The sequence below is a fragment of the Salvia hispanica genome, chromosome 3, assembly GCF_029641045.1.
Source record: "Salvia hispanica isolate PSC_SH4W2 chromosome 3, Shi_PSC_v1, whole genome shotgun sequence".
Classification (NCBI taxonomy): Eukaryota; Viridiplantae; Streptophyta; class Magnoliopsida; order Lamiales; family Lamiaceae; genus Salvia; species Salvia hispanica.
In genome coordinates this window covers 39,736,372-39,759,015 of record NC_142694.1, presented here as the reverse complement: position 1 = coordinate 39,759,015, position 22,644 = coordinate 39,736,372, and the positions used below count along the sequence as shown (strand labels likewise).

The 22,644-nt window shown below is 37.0% G+C and overlaps 3 protein-coding genes and 1 pseudogene across 4 annotated transcripts; 1 reads left to right on the top strand and 3 right to left on the bottom strand.

Moving 5' to 3' along the window:
- The first annotated feature begins 2,016 nt into the window (after positions 1–2,016).
- Positions 2,017–8,037, top strand: LOC125215444 (putative manganese-transporting ATPase PDR2; annotated as a pseudogene). The gene is made up of 19 exons (XR_016137328.1): positions 2,017–2,232; positions 2,331–2,613; positions 3,004–3,093; positions 3,222–3,424; positions 3,643–3,715; positions 3,864–4,036; positions 4,145–4,316; positions 4,600–4,704; positions 4,788–4,898; positions 4,997–5,083; positions 5,187–5,369; positions 5,513–5,563; positions 5,644–5,769; positions 6,321–6,398; positions 6,680–6,788; positions 7,061–7,184; positions 7,322–7,391; positions 7,531–7,602; positions 7,795–8,037. The product of XR_016137328.1 is annotated as a putative manganese-transporting ATPase PDR2 (transcript).
- A 340-nt stretch (positions 8,038–8,377) lies between these two features.
- On the bottom strand, positions 8,378–9,599 carry LOC125212908 (uncharacterized). The gene has a single exon (XM_089069161.1). It carries the CDS (start codon positions 9,347–9,349, stop codon positions 8,450–8,452), a length of 900 nt encoding a protein of 299 aa, XP_088925287.1. The 5' UTR covers positions 9,350–9,599; the 3' UTR covers positions 8,378–8,449.
- An 85-nt stretch (positions 9,600–9,684) lies between these two features.
- MDAR4 (monodehydroascorbate reductase 4) lies at positions 9,685–15,404 on the bottom strand. The gene is made up of 7 exons (XM_048113199.2): positions 15,103–15,404; positions 13,385–13,436; positions 12,534–12,614; positions 12,022–12,140; positions 11,226–11,445; positions 10,875–10,993; positions 9,685–10,559 (listed from the first exon to the last, which is right to left on the bottom strand). The coding sequence occupies exons 1-7, from the start codon at positions 15,220–15,222 to the stop codon at positions 9,831–9,833; spliced, it is 1,440 nt and encodes a 479-aa protein (XP_047969156.1). The 5' UTR covers positions 15,223–15,404; the 3' UTR covers positions 9,685–9,830.
- Positions 15,405–17,822: 2,418 nt separating this feature from the next.
- Positions 17,823–20,032, bottom strand: LOC125216832 (MYB-like transcription factor EOBII). Its single transcript, XM_048118608.2, has 3 exons — positions 19,836–20,032; positions 19,377–19,506; positions 17,823–18,565 (listed from the first exon to the last, which is right to left on the bottom strand). The coding sequence occupies exons 1-3, from the start codon at positions 19,972–19,974 to the stop codon at positions 18,235–18,237; spliced, it is 600 nt and encodes a 199-aa protein (XP_047974565.1). The 5' UTR covers positions 19,975–20,032; the 3' UTR covers positions 17,823–18,234.
- Positions 20,033–22,644: the final 2,612 nt, after the last annotated feature.

Here is a 22,644-nt window from a genome sequence, read left to right as displayed (position 1 = left end):
GATATAATAATGAAAATACATAATCTCCTATGATATTATAACGAGGCTATAGAGCAAATCATAGCTTATTAAGGATAGATTGTAACTTATTGTGCATCTCTTAGATTTGTCCCGAGCATAAGTTCGTATTTATTATATATGGGATATCATTTATGTATTTTAGAGGATCGACTATGTTTATAACGATACATCATATCCTATAAATATTGCTAAAATTTTAAAGATGGACAACTATTGAGATGCAAGTTATAAGATAATTGGAAATACCTTCAAATCACCATCATATGTACCACTCTACTCAAAGTTTTTGTCGAATGGTGATTTGTTGTTCAATGACCAATGAGCATTACTCCCTCAGTCCCTAAAAATAGACATATTTTAAACGGTACGAGTTATAGTGCACAATTGGTAAAATAAAAGAGAGATAAAAATATGAAGTGATTAGAGTATTGTTAGTGGAGAATGAGAAGTAAGTTTCTTTAAATAGAATTGGTCTACTTTTAAAAGGTAGAGATTTCAGAATATGAGTATCGATTCGCTGACCTTTCCATATTTTAGATTAAATTCGTTAACCTTTCAGAAGATGAGATCGAGCCATGCGAATTTTTCGAAATAAGTGATTTTTGTTTTTTTCCTTTATCTTTCCTCTTCTTTTTCATATTATTTCACTCTCAATATTTATCAATTGACCAAACTACCCACCTCACACCTGAATTGTAAAAATCAATTGAAATTTAGCTCCGCCTCATCCTATCCTTTCGGCCTCCTCTCCCACAAAATTCAATTAATGCATGTACCTTTCGCAAAGGTACATTCACGCTACAAACTCTTTTTTCTCTATTTCTCTTTTGTTTGACTACAAGTGAATTAAATCCGCCTTCAGCGAAATTCGACTAATCCTGTGCTCGATTGGGTTTGTGGATTAAGGTTGAGTCTCCCAACATGTGGCAGGATTTAAAATCTGTGACCTCAAAGTACCACAACTCCACGCTGCCAATTGTCGTACGACCCGTCTGTTTTGTTTTCTCTATTTCTCATTCTCAAACCAAATTCAAGTGCATGCTTAACAATGCGGGAAAGCTTAGCTTCCATATTGTCTTCCTAATTCTTTTGAAATCATTAATAGGTACCAAACCCTATCTTGATACAATTTTTAACAATTACTGTAAAAAAATTGTTTCATAGGTATATTCAACGACCAAATTCCCATTTGTAAACAAATGCAAGTTCGTGGTGTGTCCAGACATTTTGTCCAATGCTACCAGTAGGACTGACAATTTTTGACACGATATGATAATACGACACGAACCCGCACGAAAATAGGCATGTGTCAAAGCTTATTGGGTTCGTGTCCTCATCGTTTCGACACGATAACAACACGAAAGTTTCGTGTCGCGTTTGTGTTACACGTTAAGAAATAATATTATATATTATAATATTATTATTTTTTTAAAATTTTAAATTAGGTTTAGTCTAATGGAGCACTTAGTATTAGCGTGAAAATAGATTTTTCATTTTTCGTATTATTATAGTGTCGTTATTGTGTCGTATCATATATGTGTTGTTATCGTGTTGTGTTGACCCGAAGTGGTTCATGTCGTTAATGTGTTCGTGTCGTGTTCGTATCTGAGGGTAGGGGGTCATGTTTGTGTTTGAGGTTTTCTTAACGGGTCGTGTTCGTGTTTGTTGTTATCGTGTCGATACGATAACCACACAACACGCACGATTTGCCACCGCTAAATGTCGGGATCTCGCCGCTTGCTACCATCGGCTCATATTTATGTTGGATGATTAGAAATGAAAAATGTAAATATTTTTATAAAATGGAAGAAGTAAGTGACAAAGTCCCTTGCCAAGGGTTAGGGAATAACAAGGAGTAATATTTTTGCAAAAGTTGAGATAAATTCAATAAAGTTTAAAAATTTAAATTGATAAAATCATTAAAAATTGTGGTATTTGATTAGTACTCCTATGTTGATCAAGACTACCCATTAACCCGACCCAATCAAATTTACGTAAAAAGAAAAATCAAAATTCCAATTTTTTCTTGAATTTGGGGGCTAGGGCACGCACATCCAGATTTCAGATTCCATTCCTCTCCATCGCCAAATCTGTTCTTCGATATCTGAGTTCAGCTACTGAGCTCTCCGTCGTCGTTTTCAAGCCTGATCGGCGGCGCCACGACGGAGCCTTGACTCCTCTAGTCCGATCTCCGGCGGCGAAGAATCAAAGGTTAGTCACCCAACACGAATTCTTCACTCGGTTACGGTGATTATCAGCTGTTACGCTACTGCTCCTTTTCAATTTTTGACTCAAATTGGAAATCGCAGAGAATTTGTGGTTGGATCGTCAGAAAGAAGTGAGATGTCGAGGTTCAATGTGGGCGGGAAAGTGGTTGATACGGTTGACTTGTTGAGAAAGAGGCATTGGGCATGGCGTTTGGATATGTGGCCTTTCGCGATTCTATACGGAGTGTGGGTGTCAGCTGTAGTCCCCAGCTTGGATTTCGCGGATGCTTGCATTGTTTTGGGCGGCATTTCTGCATTTCACATTCTCGTGTTTCTGTTCACCGTTTGGTCCGTGGATTTCAAATGCTTTGTAAAATTTTCCAAGGTTCGTCTTTTTTTTTTTTTCTGACTGAATATGCTTTTTTTACCCACTCTGTCTTGCTTATATTTTTTGCTTAAGTTTGATTGATTCTATAGGAAGTGGACTATGTTACAAACTTGTGATGATCATATTGAAATCATCTGAAGTTGACATCTTTTTTATATGTTTGTCGCCCATAGTACTGTGATCGGTGTTGATAGTTGAGTTGAGATTTCTTTAGTTGGACATTTAGCTTTTGTAGAAATGACTGCAATAGCTACTAGAATTCCTTTGGCTGTACTTCCTTAGTTGAAGTTCTAACATGTACTGAGCTTCCTTAGTTGAACTTGAGTTATTTTTCTTTGACTGTATTTCCTTAGTTGAAGTTCTAACATGTACTGTGTTGCATGATAGGTTAATGATATACACCATGCAGATGCTTGCAAGATTACTCCAGCTAAATTTTCAGGCTCTAAAGAAGTTGTGCCGCTTCACTTTCGGAAGGTTGGGACTTCAGCAACCCATTCTCTCTGTCATTCTTGAGAAGAAAAAAAAAAGAACTGTTGTCTAACTTTGTTACAAAATAAAACTATATGTGCCTAATTCGTACCATTTTGTTAAATGTTCCTAAGTTGGCAGCTTCTTCTACATCACCAAGTGCAGAAGAGATCTACTTTGACTTCAGGAAGCAACATTTTATTTACTCTAATGAGAAACATACATTCTCTAAACTTCCGTATCCATCCAAGGAAGCAATTGGGTATTATCTCAAGAATACTGGTTATGATACAGAAGCTAAAATTGTTACTGGTACCGAGAAATGGGGAAGGAATGTGTAAGTTCTTTTAACTAACTAACTATTTTACCTTCTCTCTCACAACACTAAGTGATGTGGTGCTATTATGTAAATAGAACATATACTATTATCTATTTCATCTGTACTCATTATATATGTCAAATGTTCATGTACTTTTCAACCGTTTTTTTTTCTGAAAGGAGTATTAGTGGTGCACCCAAAGCTTTTTTGCTAATTAATAAGTTTTGACTATGCAGATTTGAGTATCCTCAACCCACTTTCCAAAAATTGATGAAAGAGCAGGTCATGGAACCATTTTTCGTATTTCAGGTATATAGTAAATCCAACTACCTTTTAGTTTCAGCTTGATTAATTGTTTTATTATAGTAATTTTTTTATGTGCATAATTATACTATCATTTTCAATTTTTTTGGCCCATCCGGAGGTCTTGTCTGAGCTATTGTTGTAATGTATTTAGGTTTTCTGTGTTGGCCTGTGGTGTTTAGATGAGTATTGGTACTACAGTCTGTTCACTCTGTTCATGCTGTTTATGTTTGAATCAACAATGGCTAAAAGCCGTTTGAAGACTTTATCGGAGCTTAGACGTGTAAAAGTGGATAGCCAAATTTTGATGGTTTATCGGTGTGGCAAGTACGTCCCGATCAATTCCTTTCTCTATTTCTTTAAGAATACTATGCTCTGTAATTCTAATTACTTGCATATATCCTATTATCCTTTACCTTTTACTTTGAAATTTAGGTGGGTTAAACTCTCTGGGACAGAGCTTCTGCCTGGGGATGTTGTATCCATTGGGCGCTCTACTGGTCTGGATGGGGAAGACAAATCTGTGCCTGCGGACATGCTTATTTTGGCTGGAAGTGCTATTGTGAATGAAGCCATTCTGACTGGGGAGTCTACACCACAATGGAAGGTTATTTCCATTTTCCAATACTAAAATGATACACATGTCTTTTGATTTCCTTATTATGCTATTCTCATTTCCCATAATCATGCAATTTTTGTTGTTCTGTTTTTTCCATATAACTGATTTTAGTTACTATAAGATGATGTTCACAGACAGTACATGCAGTAATTACTAATAGCTATATTTTTGAGATTCGGGAAGAGAAGAATGGATATATATTTTATCCCCAGAAATTTTTGGTACACTTCCACCTGAAGGTTTTCATTTTAATTCGTTAAGATTTTTGTAGGTTTCAGTAGGCAACAGAGGAAATGATGAGAGACTATCAATCAAACGGGATAAGGCACATGTTCTTTTTGGTGGTACAAAAATATTACAGCATACACCAGATAAGGTTTCTCACTTCTCTCTTCATTCCATTGGCAGAATTCTCGCATGTTCTGTTCATACTTAAGCATTCATTTATTTTCCATACAGACATTTCACTTGAAAGCCCCTGATGGGGGCTGTGTGGCTGTTGTGCTGCGAACTGGATTTGAAACTAGCCAAGGAAAGCTAATGCGAACTATACTGTTTTCAACTGAGAGGGTAAAGTTGTTTCTGTTTCTAGGTGGTTTATTAATGTTATATGGATTCTTCTGTTCATAATTTTCTTGACAATTTTAATATTGAATGTGATCCCATAGGTTACTGCAAATAGCTGGGAAAGTGGGCTTTTTATTCTGTTCTTGGTAGTATTTGCTCTTATAGCTGCTGGTTATGTCCTTAAAAAGGTAAGCTGGTTCTGATAGATGTTCATGAAGATCTCATTCGATCCTTTTTGGATACTTTATTTGGAAAGAACATGGTGTATATTATGCAATAATTGTTCCACAGGGTCTTGAGGATCCAACAAGGAGTAAATACAAGCTTCTTCTGAGTTGTTCGTTGATTATTACTTCTGTGATTCCCCCCGAACTTCCAATGGAGCTGTCAATAGCTGTTAATACTTCTTTGATAGCACTAGCCAGACGTAGAATTTACTGCACGGAACCATTTAGAATTCTGTTTGCTGGAAAGGTGAGTAGCACAAGTTTTTGTTTCTGATGAAGAATTGTACGAATATACATCAGTGGGTTTGTTTAGTTCCAAACTTCAAGCTCTTTTGGCTGATGATTACTCTGAAGCACATCTGCTGATTTTGAGCTAAATTTACCTTTCAGGTTGATATATGTTGTTTTGACAAGACTGGGACACTAACTTCAGATGACATGGTATGATGCTCAAGCTGTATTATACGTATCTCTTCTTGATCCTATAGTATATTGTGTCTATATCTTCATTTGTTCCTCAGGAGTTTTCTGGAGTTGGTGGTCTGACAGATAGTGAAGACTTAGAAACAGAAATATCTAAAGTGCCTGATCGAACTTTGGAAATACTTGCATCCTGTCATGCTTTGGTCTTTGTGGACAATAAGCTGGTATGATATATTGTCATTTGTATGCATTCAGTTAAGCTCACTGTTTAAAAAGTGATTGTGTAAGTTGGTATTGGTTATGAATCAGGAAGACAGGGAAAGAGCAAGGGTAGGAAGTTTATAAACTGAAGATTTTGTAAAGTGTATGATGTGTGATTGTATTATTATGGTACATTGGTTTATGTGGTTCATACAGTTTATGCATTTAGTAAATTGCCTTCCTGGAAAATCATGCTTCATCACAATCAGGGTTCCCTATTTGAGAAATCTGAAACATTTGATAAGGTATATTGCTCACATGCATTGCAAGAAAATGTAAAATGTCAATAGGTTGCTCTTTTATTTGGATTTTCATTTGTTGGGAGATAGAAAAGTCACTCAGGTGGAATCACATAGTTCCATTATCTGCCATACATATTTGAAAGTTTTTATTGACATGACATCAGATTCTCTTTAGTCCAAAACTTAAAATTTCAAGCCTCTTAAATCTGTATATTCTGTTTTATAAACTCTTGTTTTATGTAGTAACATTTTCCCTTTATACCTTGACATAGGTTGGTGATACTCTTGAGAAAGCTGCACTGAAAGGAATTGATTGGACCTACAAATGATGAAAAGGCCATTCCAAAAAAGTATGCTATTAATCTCTATTTCAGTTATTGCAATTATGTCGATGCAGTTAATTTATTTTTGTATCTGATGCTAAAATTTACCTGATTCCGTTTTAAAAGAAAACCCTTTCTGCTGTCATACAAATTGGCTTAAATTTCTCAATGTATATTTTTATCTATTCTATCTTCATAACCATATATACTCTAAAAAGTCTTAGCCATTTCTTGATTTCTTGAATTTGCTGTATTACCCTGAGGTAAATCTTATGTTGATTTATTCTCATTGACGTGAACAAATGCAGGGGAGGTGGCAATTTTGTCCAGATTGTTCAAAGGCATCACTTTGCTTCTCACTTAAAAAGAATGGCGGTAGTTGTTCGTGTTCAGGAGGAATTTTTTGCTTTCATTAAGGTACATAGACCAAAGTATATGTTTGTGCGTGTATTATGCATCCATATGCACATCCTTGAAAGGTTTTCATAAAAAAGCCATCTTTCAAGTTTCACCTACTGCAGACAAAAAATGCCTATGTAACAGGAATACAAGATGCAGTACTTGTACATTCTTTTGTTTTCCTTCTATGAATATAGCTGAATGCATTTGTTACTTATTTATTCTCATTTATTCATATATAAATGTTGGATTATAAAATGGTTAATGACCCCATTTCGATAATATTGCAGGGTGCTCCAGAAACCATTCAGGAAAGGCTTATTAATGTGCCTGCATTGTATGTTGAGACTTACAAGAAACACACACGGGTCTCGTGTTTTGGCTTTGGCTTACAAGTCCCTTCCAGATATGACAGTAAGAAAACTTTCTTTGCACCCTAGCCATATTTCCCATTCTTGTACTTTGTATATCCAAACTTGTACCATTTCAAAATATAAACCCGTCAAAGTTGTCTGTTTTTTGTTAATGCCACGTTTGTTACTGATCTGAAGGTTAGTGAAGCGCGGAGCTTAGAGCGTGACACAGTAGAAAGTGGTCTAACTTTTGCTGGATTTGCAATAAGTAATCTAAAGAACACATTACCTGATTTCCCCAGTGCCCCCACCTTCCATTCTGAAAGCTCTAATATTAAATTGATCAATTTTCTTTGGAGACCTATCAATTAGATGCTATATAATTGTTTATATGATGGGTACTTCAGGTTTTCAACTGCCCTATCCGTGGAGACTCAGCCACTGTGTTGTCTGAATTAAAAGCATCCTCACACGATCTGGTGAGCACTTTGTGCTACTGCTTTTGAATTGGTTATCTGGAACTATGGAAGTATAAATATCAAAATTTTGTGATGATGGATGTATGCTAATGCATGGACAGCTTCATTAAATGAGCAAGGAAGATTATGTTTGCTGATACTATTTTTGCCGCAGTTGAGGAACTCATAATGTTTTTTGTTTTTGTCCTTTAGAAAGCGAGAATGAGGTTGGAGATTTATCTGAGAGTTATGATCTTTGCATTGGTGGTGACTGCATGGAATGCTGCAGCAAAGCTCTTCTACCCTTAAAGTCATTCCTTATGTGAAGGTGCAAGTTACGGCTGTTTATTTGTGGCTCAGCCTCCCTCCTACTCACTTCCCCTTCTCTTTGATCATGTAGTTATACTTACATTTGAAAGTGAACTAGTTTGTTAATTATATGCTCATTTTTGTGTTGTTAGAAATCTAAACCAAGTTATGGGATTTAAGCAGCAAATTTATAAGAACACAACTCAGTAATACTGTTGCTGAAATTAATCAAAATGTGAAAATGAGGATTCCATTAAGAAGAATTCAGACATGAACCATTTTTATTATAAAGTGATTTTGCCCCAAAAATTGACCAAACCATTTTTATAATAAAGTGAAACAAAATAATCTTGTTACATAAATTAAAGTTTTATATATTCCATCAATTTGTTTTTGATAATCTCAAATCTTGTTAATTCGGATAAACCAAAATCAGAATATTCACATTATAAAATGATATTTTTTAAAAGAAATATGGATTTAGAAAGGAGAATATTTGGAAATTGCAAGTACATAGTCAATATCTCCTATTCGTCAAAGTAAGTACATGTAGTCAATTTTATCCTATTTCTTCATCGGCCGCTTCAGCGGTGGCCACCGCTGCGGCATAGGCCATGACAGCCCGGAAGACCTCACTAGTGCCGAGGTTTTGGACAACCGCGTTGCGGGCTTCGACGACGCCGTCGTGGGCTCGGATGGGGGCGTGTGTGATTCTCACGGCCGCGGTGGCTGCTATACTGGTGGCAGCTATAGTGAGAGCTGTATCAGCTGCTAGGGTGGCCATGTTGACGTTGATCGCCACCATATTATTGAGGTCGTTGACATCGCGGGTGAGATCTTCGGCATCTTTTTCAATGTCCTCCACGGATTGTGCAATGAGCGAGCCTTCTTCGACTTCGGCGGGCGAGGGGTCTATGACGGTGGGGTCAAATGCAATACCAAGGTATGCCGCAAGATGGGGATCAGGGGAAGCGTCGACGTTGAAGATTCCATCGAGAGCATTCGAAGCAGCATTGGCCGCAGCTCGGGCCTCGTCAATTTTGTCGCGGGCTGCGGTGACGCCGACGTGCACTCCAAAGGCCGCGTCGCGGACCCTTTTCTCCGCCAGGGCGCAATGAGCGGCGATGGGTACCTTTCTTTGGATAACATCAAGATTAGCGGTGAGGAGCATTATTGCAACAGCGCCGGCGGTGAAGGTGGTTGTTTCAGATGCGCAGGTTATGGCGGGGTCATTGGCAACCTTAGCTGCTTCCAAGGCAGCCCGTGCTTCTGCAACTTTCTCTGTGGCTTTTGCGATATTTTCGGCATGCGTGGGGACTGCGACGGCAGGAGGGGGATCCACTTCGCCGTCTCCGTCGTTGGGCTCGGCGGCGCGGTCTCCGTTGACGCTTCGTCTGGAAACAAGAATGACAGCCGCAGCTGCGATCGCCACAACCGCCAAGAGGTAGTTATGATTCATGTTCAGAGAGAGTAGGTGAGAAAAGAAGGAAGTTATGTTTTGTGAAATGCGGAGAAGAAAGAGAAGTTTACAGAGAGCGAAAGTGAATTGGAAGAGAAATTGCGTAGAGAATTTTATGGTATCTCGGGAGTAATGTAAACCCCAATTAGTTAGTAACCGCTTGATCTTGATCTTGATCTTGATGAAACCATTTCTTCTTTTACACCATCTACGTTATCTTCTTTCTCAACTCACTCAAACAGCTTGTTTAGCTACAATCGAGATGTGGGACTTATCTTATTTATTATCCAAAATGAGAAGTAAAATAATTCTGAAACTAATTTTTGCAAATAATATTAAGGATTTAACACTTTCGCCCTTTTCCAAATGAGAGTAAATTGCACAGAGAGTATTCAGCTTTTTCTCTTGACATACAAAATGCTACAACAGGTGAAGTGCATTATACAATAATGAATCTTCAAAGAAGTACAAGGCCATATTTTCACCACCTCTTGCGCTTTCTTCCGTACCAGTATGCAAAGGCCGCCACGGACGCAGCAACGATAACTCCCGTGGTAGCATGCCAGACGTGCAGTGGTTTGTCGAGGACGAGAGTGGAGCCACCACCCACTTCTGCTGGGCGCGGAGACGGAGGTTTCTGGATTACGTTAAAGGCATATTCCAACCCTTGGCTCTCGAGCTCAGCCAAGTCTTCGATTTTTGGTTTCAGCCTCGTGGCCTGGGCTAACGCCTCGTACTGTTCCTTCGTTCCACCCTCGAGGAAAGATCCGACCAAATGGCCTTTGTTCATCCAGTACGCTCCAAAAGTGTTTCCACTGAAGTCTCCGAAATGGACAACTTCGCCTGCATTGTCGCCATAAAACTGCCAGGACAGAGTGAAGACCCTCGAGTAGAAGAAGGGTAGATAGTCAAATTCGCCCGTCTTTTCAGGTACGATGATGGCTGAAACAACGTGCCTTGCTGCCCTCCGTGAAGAGTCAACGTGCTCGAGCCTGCGCGTTTCACCGACTATTTTGACTGGAAAAGCAGCTACATCCCCAATTGCATAGACTGAGCTGTTGCTCGATTGCATTTTGCCATTCACCTTGATTCCCCCTTTTTCCATTGTTAATTGGCCTTCAAACAGACTTGTGTTTGGTCGAATCCCTATCCCGACCACAACCATATCTGCAGGAAGCTTGCTTCCATCTCGAAGATTAACAGCGCAGACCTAATAAAAGAGCTGGTCAGTGCAAGTATAAGAATATGCAGTTGGAGACTTATGAAGAAAATATCATCGTATTTGACACGTTTTGTCTCAGATTGTTTTCTGTTATTGAAATGGCTAACTGGCGCATAGCCTATCCGAGACTTGTTTAGCAACTAAATTCATATCGACATATACCAAATAAGTGAAACTATAATGTTACAACACATTACGCAACTTAACATTTCGTTTGACTTTACATAGTAATATATAGCATACTTAGCAAAATTCACTTTGAGAGAGAATTTTTTTACAAGCAAAGAGAAGAACTATTAATACCTTCCCATCAGAGTTAAAATCGAATGATGTCAAGACAGTTCCTTTGACAAACTTCACCCCTTTGGACTGATAAAATTCTTCATAGAAAGCCGCAATCTTGGGGGTGAATAAACGGGCCACTGCAGAAGCCAGTATATGAGAACATTGCTTGGGAAGATTAACGAACATAGTTCCCCAATTAGTATAACAAAGATGAGTTCTCACTTGAAACAGTAGAGTGTGTGTGTGTGTGTATGAAAGTAGATAGATAGAGTAATCAGAACCATATCATATCATATCCAGCAGTATGAACGATAACTTTGATGCATAAAATGAAATGAAGAATGGAATAAATATAAGAAAACTACTTACTACACTGTGCCTCTGGAAAGACCATAGTCACATTTAAGTTGTTTATCACCAAAGATGCAGCACATTCCATTCCAATATAGCCCCCACCAATAACAACAGCCTGTCCACCACTGCGAGATTGCATCACATCTACAAGTCTGTCCGCATCAGCCACATCTCGTAAATAACACACATTAGGTGCATCTAAAGTATTTACCCCAAACTCTTCGAGCTTCAAGGCCTACAAAATAACAAGAAACAATACCAGTTATAAGCTGAATAATTTATGACAGGATGCATTTTCACCCAAGATATAGGGGGCGGGGGGGGGGGGGGGGGGCAAGTTGACTTTGGTCCATAATAAGTTCTACTGCACATGCATATGTTTCGATTTTTCATTAGTCAATTAAACCATAAGCCCAGGCGTAAGTTCTGAAGTTGGCAGATCAACAGTATGCTGGGACATGCTTCAAGTTCACTCCTACTCCAAATAGGATGAAATAGGATGCAAATGGCGAAGATATAACACACTAATTTCTTGAAAGAAATTCAAAATTTGTGATCCATGTGCTATTTATGTGGAGCTTAAATCATTCCAGAATGTGCTTCGAAAGGGCAATTAAACTAAGTACACCCCAATACTTGGCCAAGCACAATAGCCAGCATTATGCCAAAAAATAAGAGGCTTGACAAGAAAAGTATTGTGAAAATGTCTTCCATAATTCCATTTCCATTCTATTTCAGTGCAAAACGACAGAACTAACGTATTATTAGAGCACAAAACTACCAGGATATAAAAACAGAATAGCTTCAGTACCCGAGCACCTGTTGCAACAATGAGATACTTGTAGCTAATTGTTTCTCCTGTTGCAGTAAGCAGTGTCTTCCGTCTTACATCAGCAGACTTAACTCTAGTTCCCAGAATTAGCTCAATACCTGAAGATTGCATCAGAAGAAGTAATTACACAAAATCTGATGTAAAAGATATTGCTAAAGTAATAAAAAAATCTTAACAAAAACTAGAAGCATCGCTGTTTACTGCATTTGGATTTCGGGGTGATGGTATCCAAACTTGGTCTAATGTTTTCTTTTATCATCGAGTAGATTCTTAAATGAAATCATACACTCAACGATGTGATTTCCTAGATTCATTCTATAAATACTACATTCAAGCTACACAACAAGGAAGATAAAATGAAAAAGGCTTGCCCTGAGCAGAGGGAGAGAACCATTTCTTCCAAGTAGCATTAAACTATGGAAACCTAGATACGATTATGTTGATTACACAAGTGTGACATATTGAAACTTAAGAAATGGTATTAAAATTACCATTTTCATTGTACCATTTTGGAGCCAATCTTTCCCCATTGGTACCTACACAACAGTGAAATGAAGGTAGGCGTGCAGGAGCTGCAAGCAGTAGAAAGTATAGAGTTAAGTCATTTAAAATGGCAAACCTTTATTCTCAACCAGATTAACATACTCCCTCCGTCCCCGATTAGGAGTCACACTTTGACCGGACACGAGTTTTAAGAAATGTAAAGAAAAGTTGGTTGAAAAAGTTAGTGGAATGTGGGACCCATTTTTATATTGGTTTTATAATAAAATGTGAGTGAATTGAGTTAGTGGAATGTGGGACCTACTTACTATTTATGGTAAAAATGAAGTGTGACTCTTAATTGAGGACGGACCGAAATGGAAAAGTGTGACTCTTAATCGGGGATGGAGGGAGTAGTAAAGAATAACAGTAACTTCCGAAGCATCTAACACAAGAGACATTCACGTATGTACACAACACAAATATAACCAGAGAAAATATCAGTGAGCATAATTTAGACATAGAATTTTTAACTAAACAACAATAATTGCATAAATGACTTATGCAGATTAAGGACTTGGATCTGAATTTGCACATGGAAAGGTACCTTAAATTGAATGAGAAGCATCCTATAAATATAAACAGGGGTCAGATGAAGCATAACTCTAATAGATGTACCCAAAAGTTTGTATATCCAAATTGCTAATCAGACATTCAGTTTTTCCCATGTTTTTGTTTCAAATGAACTTATCTGGCTATCAACCCAGGGCACAAGGTCAATATATGAATGTAAAGAAGTGTATGCTGCAGTATGTTATGAAGGAAATTTGTGATCCTGCTGTATAGGAAGTAAAATAAATACCTTCAGGGAGTAAGTAACCTTTGCTCAATGCAGGCCTTTCATAGGGTGCAACCTACAAAGTGCACTAGTATGAATAGCATATTGGAAAAAAGAAAAGAAAATAAAGAATCTAATCAAGCATACCAACATTAAGAAAATAGCATTAAACTATGATTGCATTAGCCCAAGCATACAACCATAACCTGATCTTCACCTTGACTCGTTAGAATAAAAGATATTTTAAGTGAAACACTTCTATTATCAAACCAAGAAACATGAGAAACGATTAAAACATCTATCCTCCTCTAAGTGTAGGCTACTTAAGATTCAACAAGCTACCAAATAAATAAAAATGCAGATAAGCATGCATATCACTATCTTACTGGTTCCATGAAGCATCATTCTATCAAAAAATTTCCCTGTTTCTCAAGTTGTTGGGGAAACAAGACAAATTCAACAAATTGATCCATGGAGAGAGTCATGACTCCATAACCCTCTATTGAGACAAAGACATGCTACCAAGAACGTATGTAAGATTGCCAGTTGATCAGACAGGTATAGAACTATAGATGATATATGGATCTAGTTCATGGCCTATACAAAAGTCATATCCAAGTTTCTTTGGGAAGAGGATCTAATATGCTCTTGCAAACAGCTTATACAGGATATCCTTTCATCCTCTGGGTGAAACTGCAACCAAATAAAAGATGGGAAAGCCATGAACTCACCCCTTGCTACTTAAAATGGACAGACGTCTATGAAAATAGGATACCATACACTGGATACTTGAAATTATAATTATTGGAATCACTGAATTTAGATTTTATCCAGTGCTCTAGCAACCAAATTAGAGATTTCCACCAAATCTTAACCAGGAGTAACCTAATTACTTTAGACCTTTTTGGGAAAATGCAACTTATTTTAAATACCTACCACATCATATACAAAATACACATGAGGGATTCATAATTACTGCACCGATGCACAAAATAACGGAGACTGTCAAATTCGAGTTCCTCCATCTGGCTTTAAACACAACCCCCCCCCCCCCCCAAAAAAAAAAAAAAATCCTCTGATTTTCAGCTCTCAATCAAGTCTAGATAAGTAATAAATACACGAACATCACATAACAAGCTCATATTACACCATCCTTCCATCACAAAACATTCAGCGAACTTCACTAAATCGACAGATTGAAAACTAATTGCAACAAACATCATCTTAAAACATTCGGATTGCACATCAGCTAACACGACTGCCATAATTAGGTTCGAACTTTACTAAATCCACAGATTGAAAACTAATTGCAACAAACATCATCTGAAAGCACTCGGATTGCACATCAGCTAACACGACTGCCATAATTAGATGAGAACTTCACTAAATCCACAGATTGAAAACTAATTGCAACAAACATCATCTAAAAGCACTCGGATTGCACATCAGCTAACACGACCGCCATAATTAGATTCGAACTTCACTAAATCGCCCGATTGAAAACTAATAGCAACAGACGTCATCTCAAAATATTCGGATTGCACATAAGCTAACACAACTGCCATAATTAGGTTCGAACTTCACTGAATCGACAGATTGAAAACTAATTGCAACAAACAAATTCATCCAGCAATTAATATCATTAACAACACACACACACGCATACATAATTTTATCTATATACGCGCAATAGCGCGAGAAGAGAGAGAGAGAGAGAGAGAGAGAGAGAGAGAGAGAGTTACAGGCTCTTCGGAGATGATGCAGAGTTCACCGGAGGAGACGCCTGCCTGGACGAATTCATGGGCGGCGTAGCCAGCTGCGACGCCTCCTCCGATTATCACGTACACGAACGCTCTCCCCATTTTCTGCTGCACGCCACCTTCTCTTTCTCTCTCTCTCCGGGTATAGATACAATTTCAATCTATATGTATAGTGAGAAGACTAGAAAAATGATCGTTTCTTGAGAGCTGCGCCACCTCTTCACACTTGCTGAGCCATTACCCGAGATAACTGCCAAATTGATTTTTCTCTTTCATTTTTTTTATTTCTTCTCTGAATTTTATTTCATTTTCTATTCGAGACAAATATGAGTGATTTACAAAATTAGGGTTCTAACAAAAAAACGGGGTTCATACATTTTCAATCTACTAATTTCCATCTAAATTACTATATTGCCCACCTTTGGACAATTTTATTTATATTTGAATTGTGTGAAAAACTATCAAGTTCGATCGCGTATATAATTGTAGATTTTTAATCGAATTGGGTCGTTTTCTTTATAAATAGATAACGTCTTTTAACTCATCCACGCATGATTTTTCGACTTCCATATTACTATATATCACCAAACAAAAATTGGTCGTGTGATAATTGAGTACAAATCCAAATTTCATGGTGTTTCAACTGACTTTAAAAATTATCGGACAAACGAAAATTTAACAAAATTTTATGATTTTTTCAGCAATTTATCATTTTAGTTTTTAAGATAATACTTATTTCATCCACACACACAGTTAAGAATACATGCTTAAATCAAAACCGTCACTTATAAATTATAATTTCAAATCATAATTAGTTAATAAGAATAACTTCACTCCAACTCCAACTAGAGAAAACTTTACTCAAACAAAATTGTTCGAGTTGCAAACTTGCAATTTAGAAGCAACTTATAGTTAGGTATAATTATATTTTGTTACACTAATAAATCAATTGTACCCAATTAATGGCTTATATTTATTTCGTTCATAACAATAAAATTTTAAAAAATTGAATGTGTGGAGTGTACACTTGTTTCATTGACCGTCATTATTTACTTATTTAATTTTTGACTCTTCTAAACTTATTTATATAGGAAAATGGTCAAATGCACATTAATGTTTACTTTACTCTAATATGGAGTAAAATCCGGTAAGCATTTAGTGTTATTACGAACAAAATAAAGAGATTGTTAGAATTGAAATTTAGTGAAAAATAACAACATAAATTCATTTTCCGATGACAACACAAAAGTTTTTTTTTCTTATTATTAAATTGTCTCTAAAATAAGTAATAACGTCGCTCAATAAAGTTTTTTATTGAAAAAAATTGATATATAATCGGATAGAAAATAATGATGGGTTGATATTGTCTGTGTTCTAGAAAATAATCTTTTTGTTTAGCATAGATGCTTACACGTGGCACTAAATTATGAATGTGGTTCTTCCACCCATACTCTTATCCATTTAGATATCAATTACAAATACCTAATAATAATTCTTCCATCCACTCCATCAAAATAATCGACTTTAAGTTATAGTATACATATACTAATTAAAAAAATGTTTATTTACATTAAGAAATTGTAATTTATATGCAACTATTCTATTTTGTTCTTATTTACTTTTGTAATTTCGGTACCATTTCTCTTATTTAACTAATATCGTGAGTCATGTCTCTTTGTTTTGACCAATTTCACATTAGTACTATCATTATTATAGACTTATAGTGACAATTATTATGTATTTAATTTGATGCAAAACTAGATCATTAGATTTAGATCTCTCATTGATTATCTAGCCCGGCATATGAAAGAGTGGGATTAATGAATAAATTTTTTAATTACATATGTCATAGACATAGTGGCCCAATACGAGCCCAAAACTGATATTTCAAAGATTTACACCTCATTTCCAAATGGTATATTCTATTTTGCTTTTAGGAGTAATCCAAGTTTAGTACTCCTAATAACGCCGAAAGAAATGCAACTGTCTCAGTTGGTAAAATATTTATCCTATAATAAATAAGTAGAGTTCAAATAGCCAATGCATATATATATGTGATTGTTAAAAAAATGAAAACATTTTTAACAAATGAATTATTTTACACTTCACTCGTTATAAATGAGAGTTTGATTTCTATAAACAAGTAATTATATAATGTATATAATATGTATCTATGTCTTAAAGCAATGTCAAATTAGGATATTTTCCGATGCATAATTCAATAGAAAAGCATATATGTAGGTAAAAATAATTGTCGGGATTAATTAATTTTCAATATGAAAAAAGAGAGTGAATTTGTATACGGCCAAACCACATGAATGTTTCTCAATTAGAGTTGGGCAAATGTCGATATTAAATATTTGCATAAAGCAATTATCCAAATTTCCTAATAATAGCCTTGCCACGCTATACGTGTCAATAAATCCCAACTTTAGTTCGGTATTTGCTTCCAAAATGAATATTTAATCATGGAAAATAAAAAAACTATACGTTCATTAACAAAAAGTTTTGAGTTCGGTGCTTTAAACAATTATACATGCATATACTTTTCCATCTTATGTTGAATTTATATATTGATAAATAGTGTGTGACAAAACTCAGCCTCCTATAAAAGAGATTACACAACATCCAAAAGCATTATATTCAGGATTTTTTATTTGGTATTATGTGTATACCTTTTCAGATATAATATACTCGGTTCAAGACGTAAATCAATATTCATGTATACTTTAATATACTTAATACACAGACTAAATTCTTTATCCAGTCGAGACAATGATATATCTAGAAAATCAAACTTGTAGGAGTGTACGTAGTGAATAAGGTCGTAGCCAGCGTCCAGCGACGGGCGTCGCTGAAAATAGATGACAGACAAATAACAGAAGTGATTCCAAGATTAAAGGGCTACGGCGAAGCTGTTGCACTTTGGGATTGGCGACAACTCTAAAAGCCAGAAAGAGATAATGAAGTTTTCCTGCCGGTATGGGCCAACGATGGATCAATGGACCCCTATCCCATCTAAATCCACAACAATTTTTAAAATACAATTATAGAATGGAAAAGATAATAATTTGATATATTGTTTTTATAAAATATATAAACATATAATTAGTCTCAATGAAGTAATTGCATGGACCAAAAGTCCTCCATGCCCCAAATATTGTTATCATTTGATTGAGTTGGAAAATTAGGGCCTTGAAAACTTTGCATATTTCCTTGAAAGGAAGAAGTAGCAATGTTGGGTGCATATGATTGGCTAAGTGCATGATCCGCAGGGACACAACTGGAGTGAACTTGGTTACTGAAGACTGGTTCTTCGATATTGCTTACGGGTAAAGTAGTGAAACTCTCGGACTGTTTTATGTGCTTCTGAATTCGAGTTCGCCAATAATTTTTTATCTCATTGTCCGTTCTTCCGGACAAATGTTTTGCAATTTTCGACCACCTGTCACGTAAAAAGCATAAATTATAAGCATGATTTTCCTTTTATTTTCTATTTTCAAAATTTTAATGATAAGTGATAATTAGAAAATTGCATTGTTTCGGCTGTATTCCGTCGAACACATTTGATTTGCTTTTTATTAGAAAATTAATCATTGTTGCAATTGCAAAAATAGTTTCACATGCATGACGACGCTTAAAATTTCGAATTAATATTTTAATTTAGAATGCATTTGGTATATATTGGTAGAGATTAATTGATAAGATTGAATCAAACATAAAACACTAAAAACATTAGAATTAATAAATTAGAATAACTTTTGTGAAATACTGCTAAATAATATCCCAATTCTGACGGAATTTTTAAGAGATTTTCATGACTATTGATTAGTAAAATAAATCAATATATTACATATTTATTCTTCTTCAATAATTTAAGAAAATATAAACTTTTTCGTATTAAAGTATGCTAATATTGGAAAAAATTAACTTGTGCATTAGATATTTGCATAATTTTCTTCAAAGTAAATTTGAAATAATTCACTATAAATATTTCAAATCAAAGCGTTTACCTTTAAAAAAAAGGGGCAATTTATTAAGAATATACATAAATGATAGAAATGCTACTCCTATGTTTATCTTTATTCAAATAGAAAGTTGTATGGTATGGTATCTGTCCATTTCAACATTACTAGCTAGCTAGCCTTTGTGACTTTCCATTAATTATTCCCCCTAATTTGTTTTCTACATTTGCATCGATCACTTAATTATTTTTGATAATTTGGTTTTTGCAATAAGTATGATTAAAATTTTACCTGTTACCCCATTTAGCGTGCATCTCTATGATCAAAAGGTGCTCCTCCGCCGTGATATTGCCCCTTCTCACATCCGGCCGGAGGTAGTTCAGCCACCGGAGACGACAACTTTTTCCGGTGCGCTTCAACCCTAAAACCATGATTAATAGAAATTGTGTAAAAAATAGTTGACTGTCAACATTTGGTGTCACTATCAAAATCAAGCGGACAAGCGACCAAATCGACAAGTTAAGGACACAAACATATCAAACTTAATGTTCTGAACCAAAATCACCAAAATTATAGCCAGCAAATGGTGCAAACTATCTAAATGCCCCTTTTCAAAATCTCAAAATCTATCAATGTAAGTTTTTCTCCCTAAATATAATTTCCCGACTTTATTCTTAACGAAAGATTTTCCTCGTTGCAGCGATAAAAGTAGAAAAAAAGAAGAAGACGATGAAGAAATGATCGACGTACCGGCGGATCGAGCTAGTGAATTCCAAACACCTTCACCATGGTTAGCAATGTAGTTAATGAGAATGAGATCCTCTTCCATAGTCCATGGGCCTTTCCTCACTTCAGGTTCATTGCATGGTCTTTTCTCCATCTTAGTCATGAAAGAGACTCAAATTCATATAGAGGGCAAGAGGTATTTGTAGAAATTATTAATAAAGCTGGAGCTCAATTTATAGAGATTGGCTAAGAGGATTAATTGCTAGTTAAAGTAGCTATTAGTAGATGTATCAATGAATAACTTTTAGCCTAACTTTGGTTAATTATAAAATTAATTTGAATCAGTGATGCATACACAAACTACATATCAACATGCACCCCGGCCCACGCCTTAATTGGGAAAATAATAATAATTAATTGTGGTGGCCATGAAATTTCTATATAACAAGTACATGCATGAAGTTATGATTTTACATACCTAACTAATTACTCCACATACAATTAATTAATACACATAAAAACACTACTTATAGTGTGGCATCATGAATAAAATTAATTTTAGGAAGATACGTTTAGGATTGTATATGTAGTAAGTGTCTTTTCAAAGTGTTTATGTCTTTTCATTATTTCTCAAGATGATGTCATGTGAAACTTAGGATTGTATGTGTTGTAAATTTGTACAAAGTGGCAAGTGCAAACGAAAACTTGCATACATGTAGATTAGAGCATCCAGTATAGGATAGCCGCGGCTCATGGCTCTCCCGTGGCCCAGCCGCGGCTCCCTATAGTGACTTGGATGGGCGGACGTGGCGGGGGGGGGGGGGGGGGGGGAGGACACGGTGGCGGCGGCGACGGGACCTCAGAGCGGTGGCGGTGGTGGTGACGGTGATGGCGTTGGCGGTGACAATGCAACGGGTGAAGAAGAAGCGGCGGCGGATTCTGATGATGACACCGAGTAGTCGGCGATGGCGGTGTTTTTTTTAGTTTTTGTTTGAGTGTTTTAAAACAATTTTCGTTGTATAGTTTTACCCCATTGTATAATACAACGAAGATTTGGTTTTCGATTTAGTTTTCATTAAATTATGCATTTTATTTAATTATTATAGTCTAACAATTTTTATTGGAGTAAAATTAAAATATAAATAAAATGGAAAAAATAAATGATTGTATGGCTTGGGCATGTCCACTATAGTGGAAAACATGGGAAAACTTGGGCGTTGGTGGCCAGGCCACGATTTTGTGGCCTGACCACAGTTTGTGGCTTGGCCCGGCCAACTATAGTGTATACTCTTATTCTACATGTGTGGGGGCTTGGGTAGTGGATTAAATGATTAAATCCTGATTTTCCTTTTTCTCAAATTAAGTTCGCGAGGATTTGCTTCAAGCTCGAATATGGAAAGGAAGAAGTCAGAAATCTTGTCTACTGTTGCTAAGGTGATCTGATCTTTTCTTCTTTTGCCTACTTTTAGTGCACCTTTTGCCTGCTTTTTGCATAGGAAGAATCTTTGTTTAAAGGGCTTTTGTGGTGGTTTAGGGCATCCATAATGGATGCCCTAGTGGAAGCCCTAGTGGAAGCCCTAGTGAGAGTCCTAGTGGTTGCCACGTCAGCAAGCCCTATCTTTCTGCAATGGTGAAGCCCTAGTGCATGCCCTATCTCTTATCCACTTTTCATTTCAATTTTAAATCATTATTTTTTTTAATTTGTTTTTAATTACTATAAATTATCAAAATATATTATTTCAAACACCACAAATGCAAAAAAAAAAAAAAAACTACATTACTTAATAGAAAAGTGGAACTACATCATACTTAGATTAAAAAAAAAACTACATTAAAACTAAAATACTAAAAAAAAGAAAAAACCAAACTAGCCATCTAAATTCAACCTCTGCGCCAAATTCTTGATCATATTCTTAGTCCTCTGTCGGGCTTCCGGATCGGTTTCTTCACGAAGGCTGTTTTGGGCGTCAAGTATAAACCTATACTCAACCACCTCGCGATAACCTCCGAACTCCTCGATCGCCCTGTCCATGAGCTGAATAGATGGAGCAGGCGCAGCCTACGGGGGGGCCGCTGATCCAGACGCGCCCGCCTTCGCCTTCCCTTTGGCCTGGGCTTTGGCAGCCTTGGTACCAATGGGACGTCTAAAAGTAGGCGTAGGCGTGCCGGAACTCCCTTCCGGCTCAGCGTTCAGATCCACAGGAGATGGGCCGCTGCTCGTGTAATCGCCAGCGGCGGTGTTCTTCGTACGCTTCAGAGCCGAGGATCCAACCGGTATCCCTCCGTTGAACTTCCCCTTGTCCTTCAAGATCAGCCAAACATTGTACAACTTGAACTGCCCGAACTGCTGTTGGTACTCGGACAACGACTTGCTGAGGACATCCTCCATGCTCTCACCGCTAGCTCTTCCGTCCCTGTTCCTGTTGTAGATATAGCAGAAGTTGTTGACGTGGAGCTTGATCCGATCCCAACACTTGCGCAGCTGAACCTTGGTCCGCTTGAACGCCCACTTCGGTTTCACCTCGTTGTAGCGTTCCTCAATGCGATCCCACATCCTGGCCGAAGTCTGGTTGTTGGAGGCTATCGAATCCTCCGATACATCGACCCAACACTGAGCCACCTTCAGGTACTCATCCAACTCGTAGTCAGTACGCCCTGTTGCGTACTCCTCGTTCGGCTCATCGTCTGGGAGTGGGACTGGGACCGATGGCGCCTTTTCTTTCCGCGCCATCTTCTTCTTCCCTTTCTTCGGCGGCGGCCGCACAGGGGCAGGAGGTTGCCCACAACTAGGCTCCATATCCTCAACCCGATACTCCTCGGTGCCGAAGAACGG

Coding starts and splice junctions, on each gene's coding strand:
- LOC125212908 (XM_089069161.1), bottom strand. CDS start 9,349: ATGAATCATAACTACCTCTTGGCGGTTGTGGCGATCGCAGCTGCGGCT.
- MDAR4 (XM_048113199.2), bottom strand. CDS start 15,222: ATGGGGAGAGCGTTCGTGTACGTGATAATCGGAGGAGGCGTCGCAGCT. Junction 13,437..15,102: donor GCATCATCTCCGAAGAGCCT/GTAACTCTCTCT, acceptor TGCACTTTGTAG/GTTGCACCCTATGAAAGGCC. Junction 10,994..11,225: donor CTTTCCAGAGGCACAGTGTA/GTAAGTAGTTTT, acceptor TGGCTTCTGCAG/TGGCCCGTTTATTCACCCCC.
- LOC125216832 (XM_048118608.2), bottom strand. CDS start 19,974: ATGACTAAGATGGAGAAAAGACCATGCAATGAACCTGAAGTGAGGAAA. Junction 19,507..19,835: donor TTCACTAGCTCGATCCGCCG/GTACGTCGATCA, acceptor TCATGGTTTTAG/GGTTGAAGCGCACCGGAAAA. Junction 18,566..19,376: donor CACGCTAAATGGGGTAACAG/GTAAAATTTTAA, acceptor TTTACGTGACAG/GTGGTCGAAAATTGCAAAAC.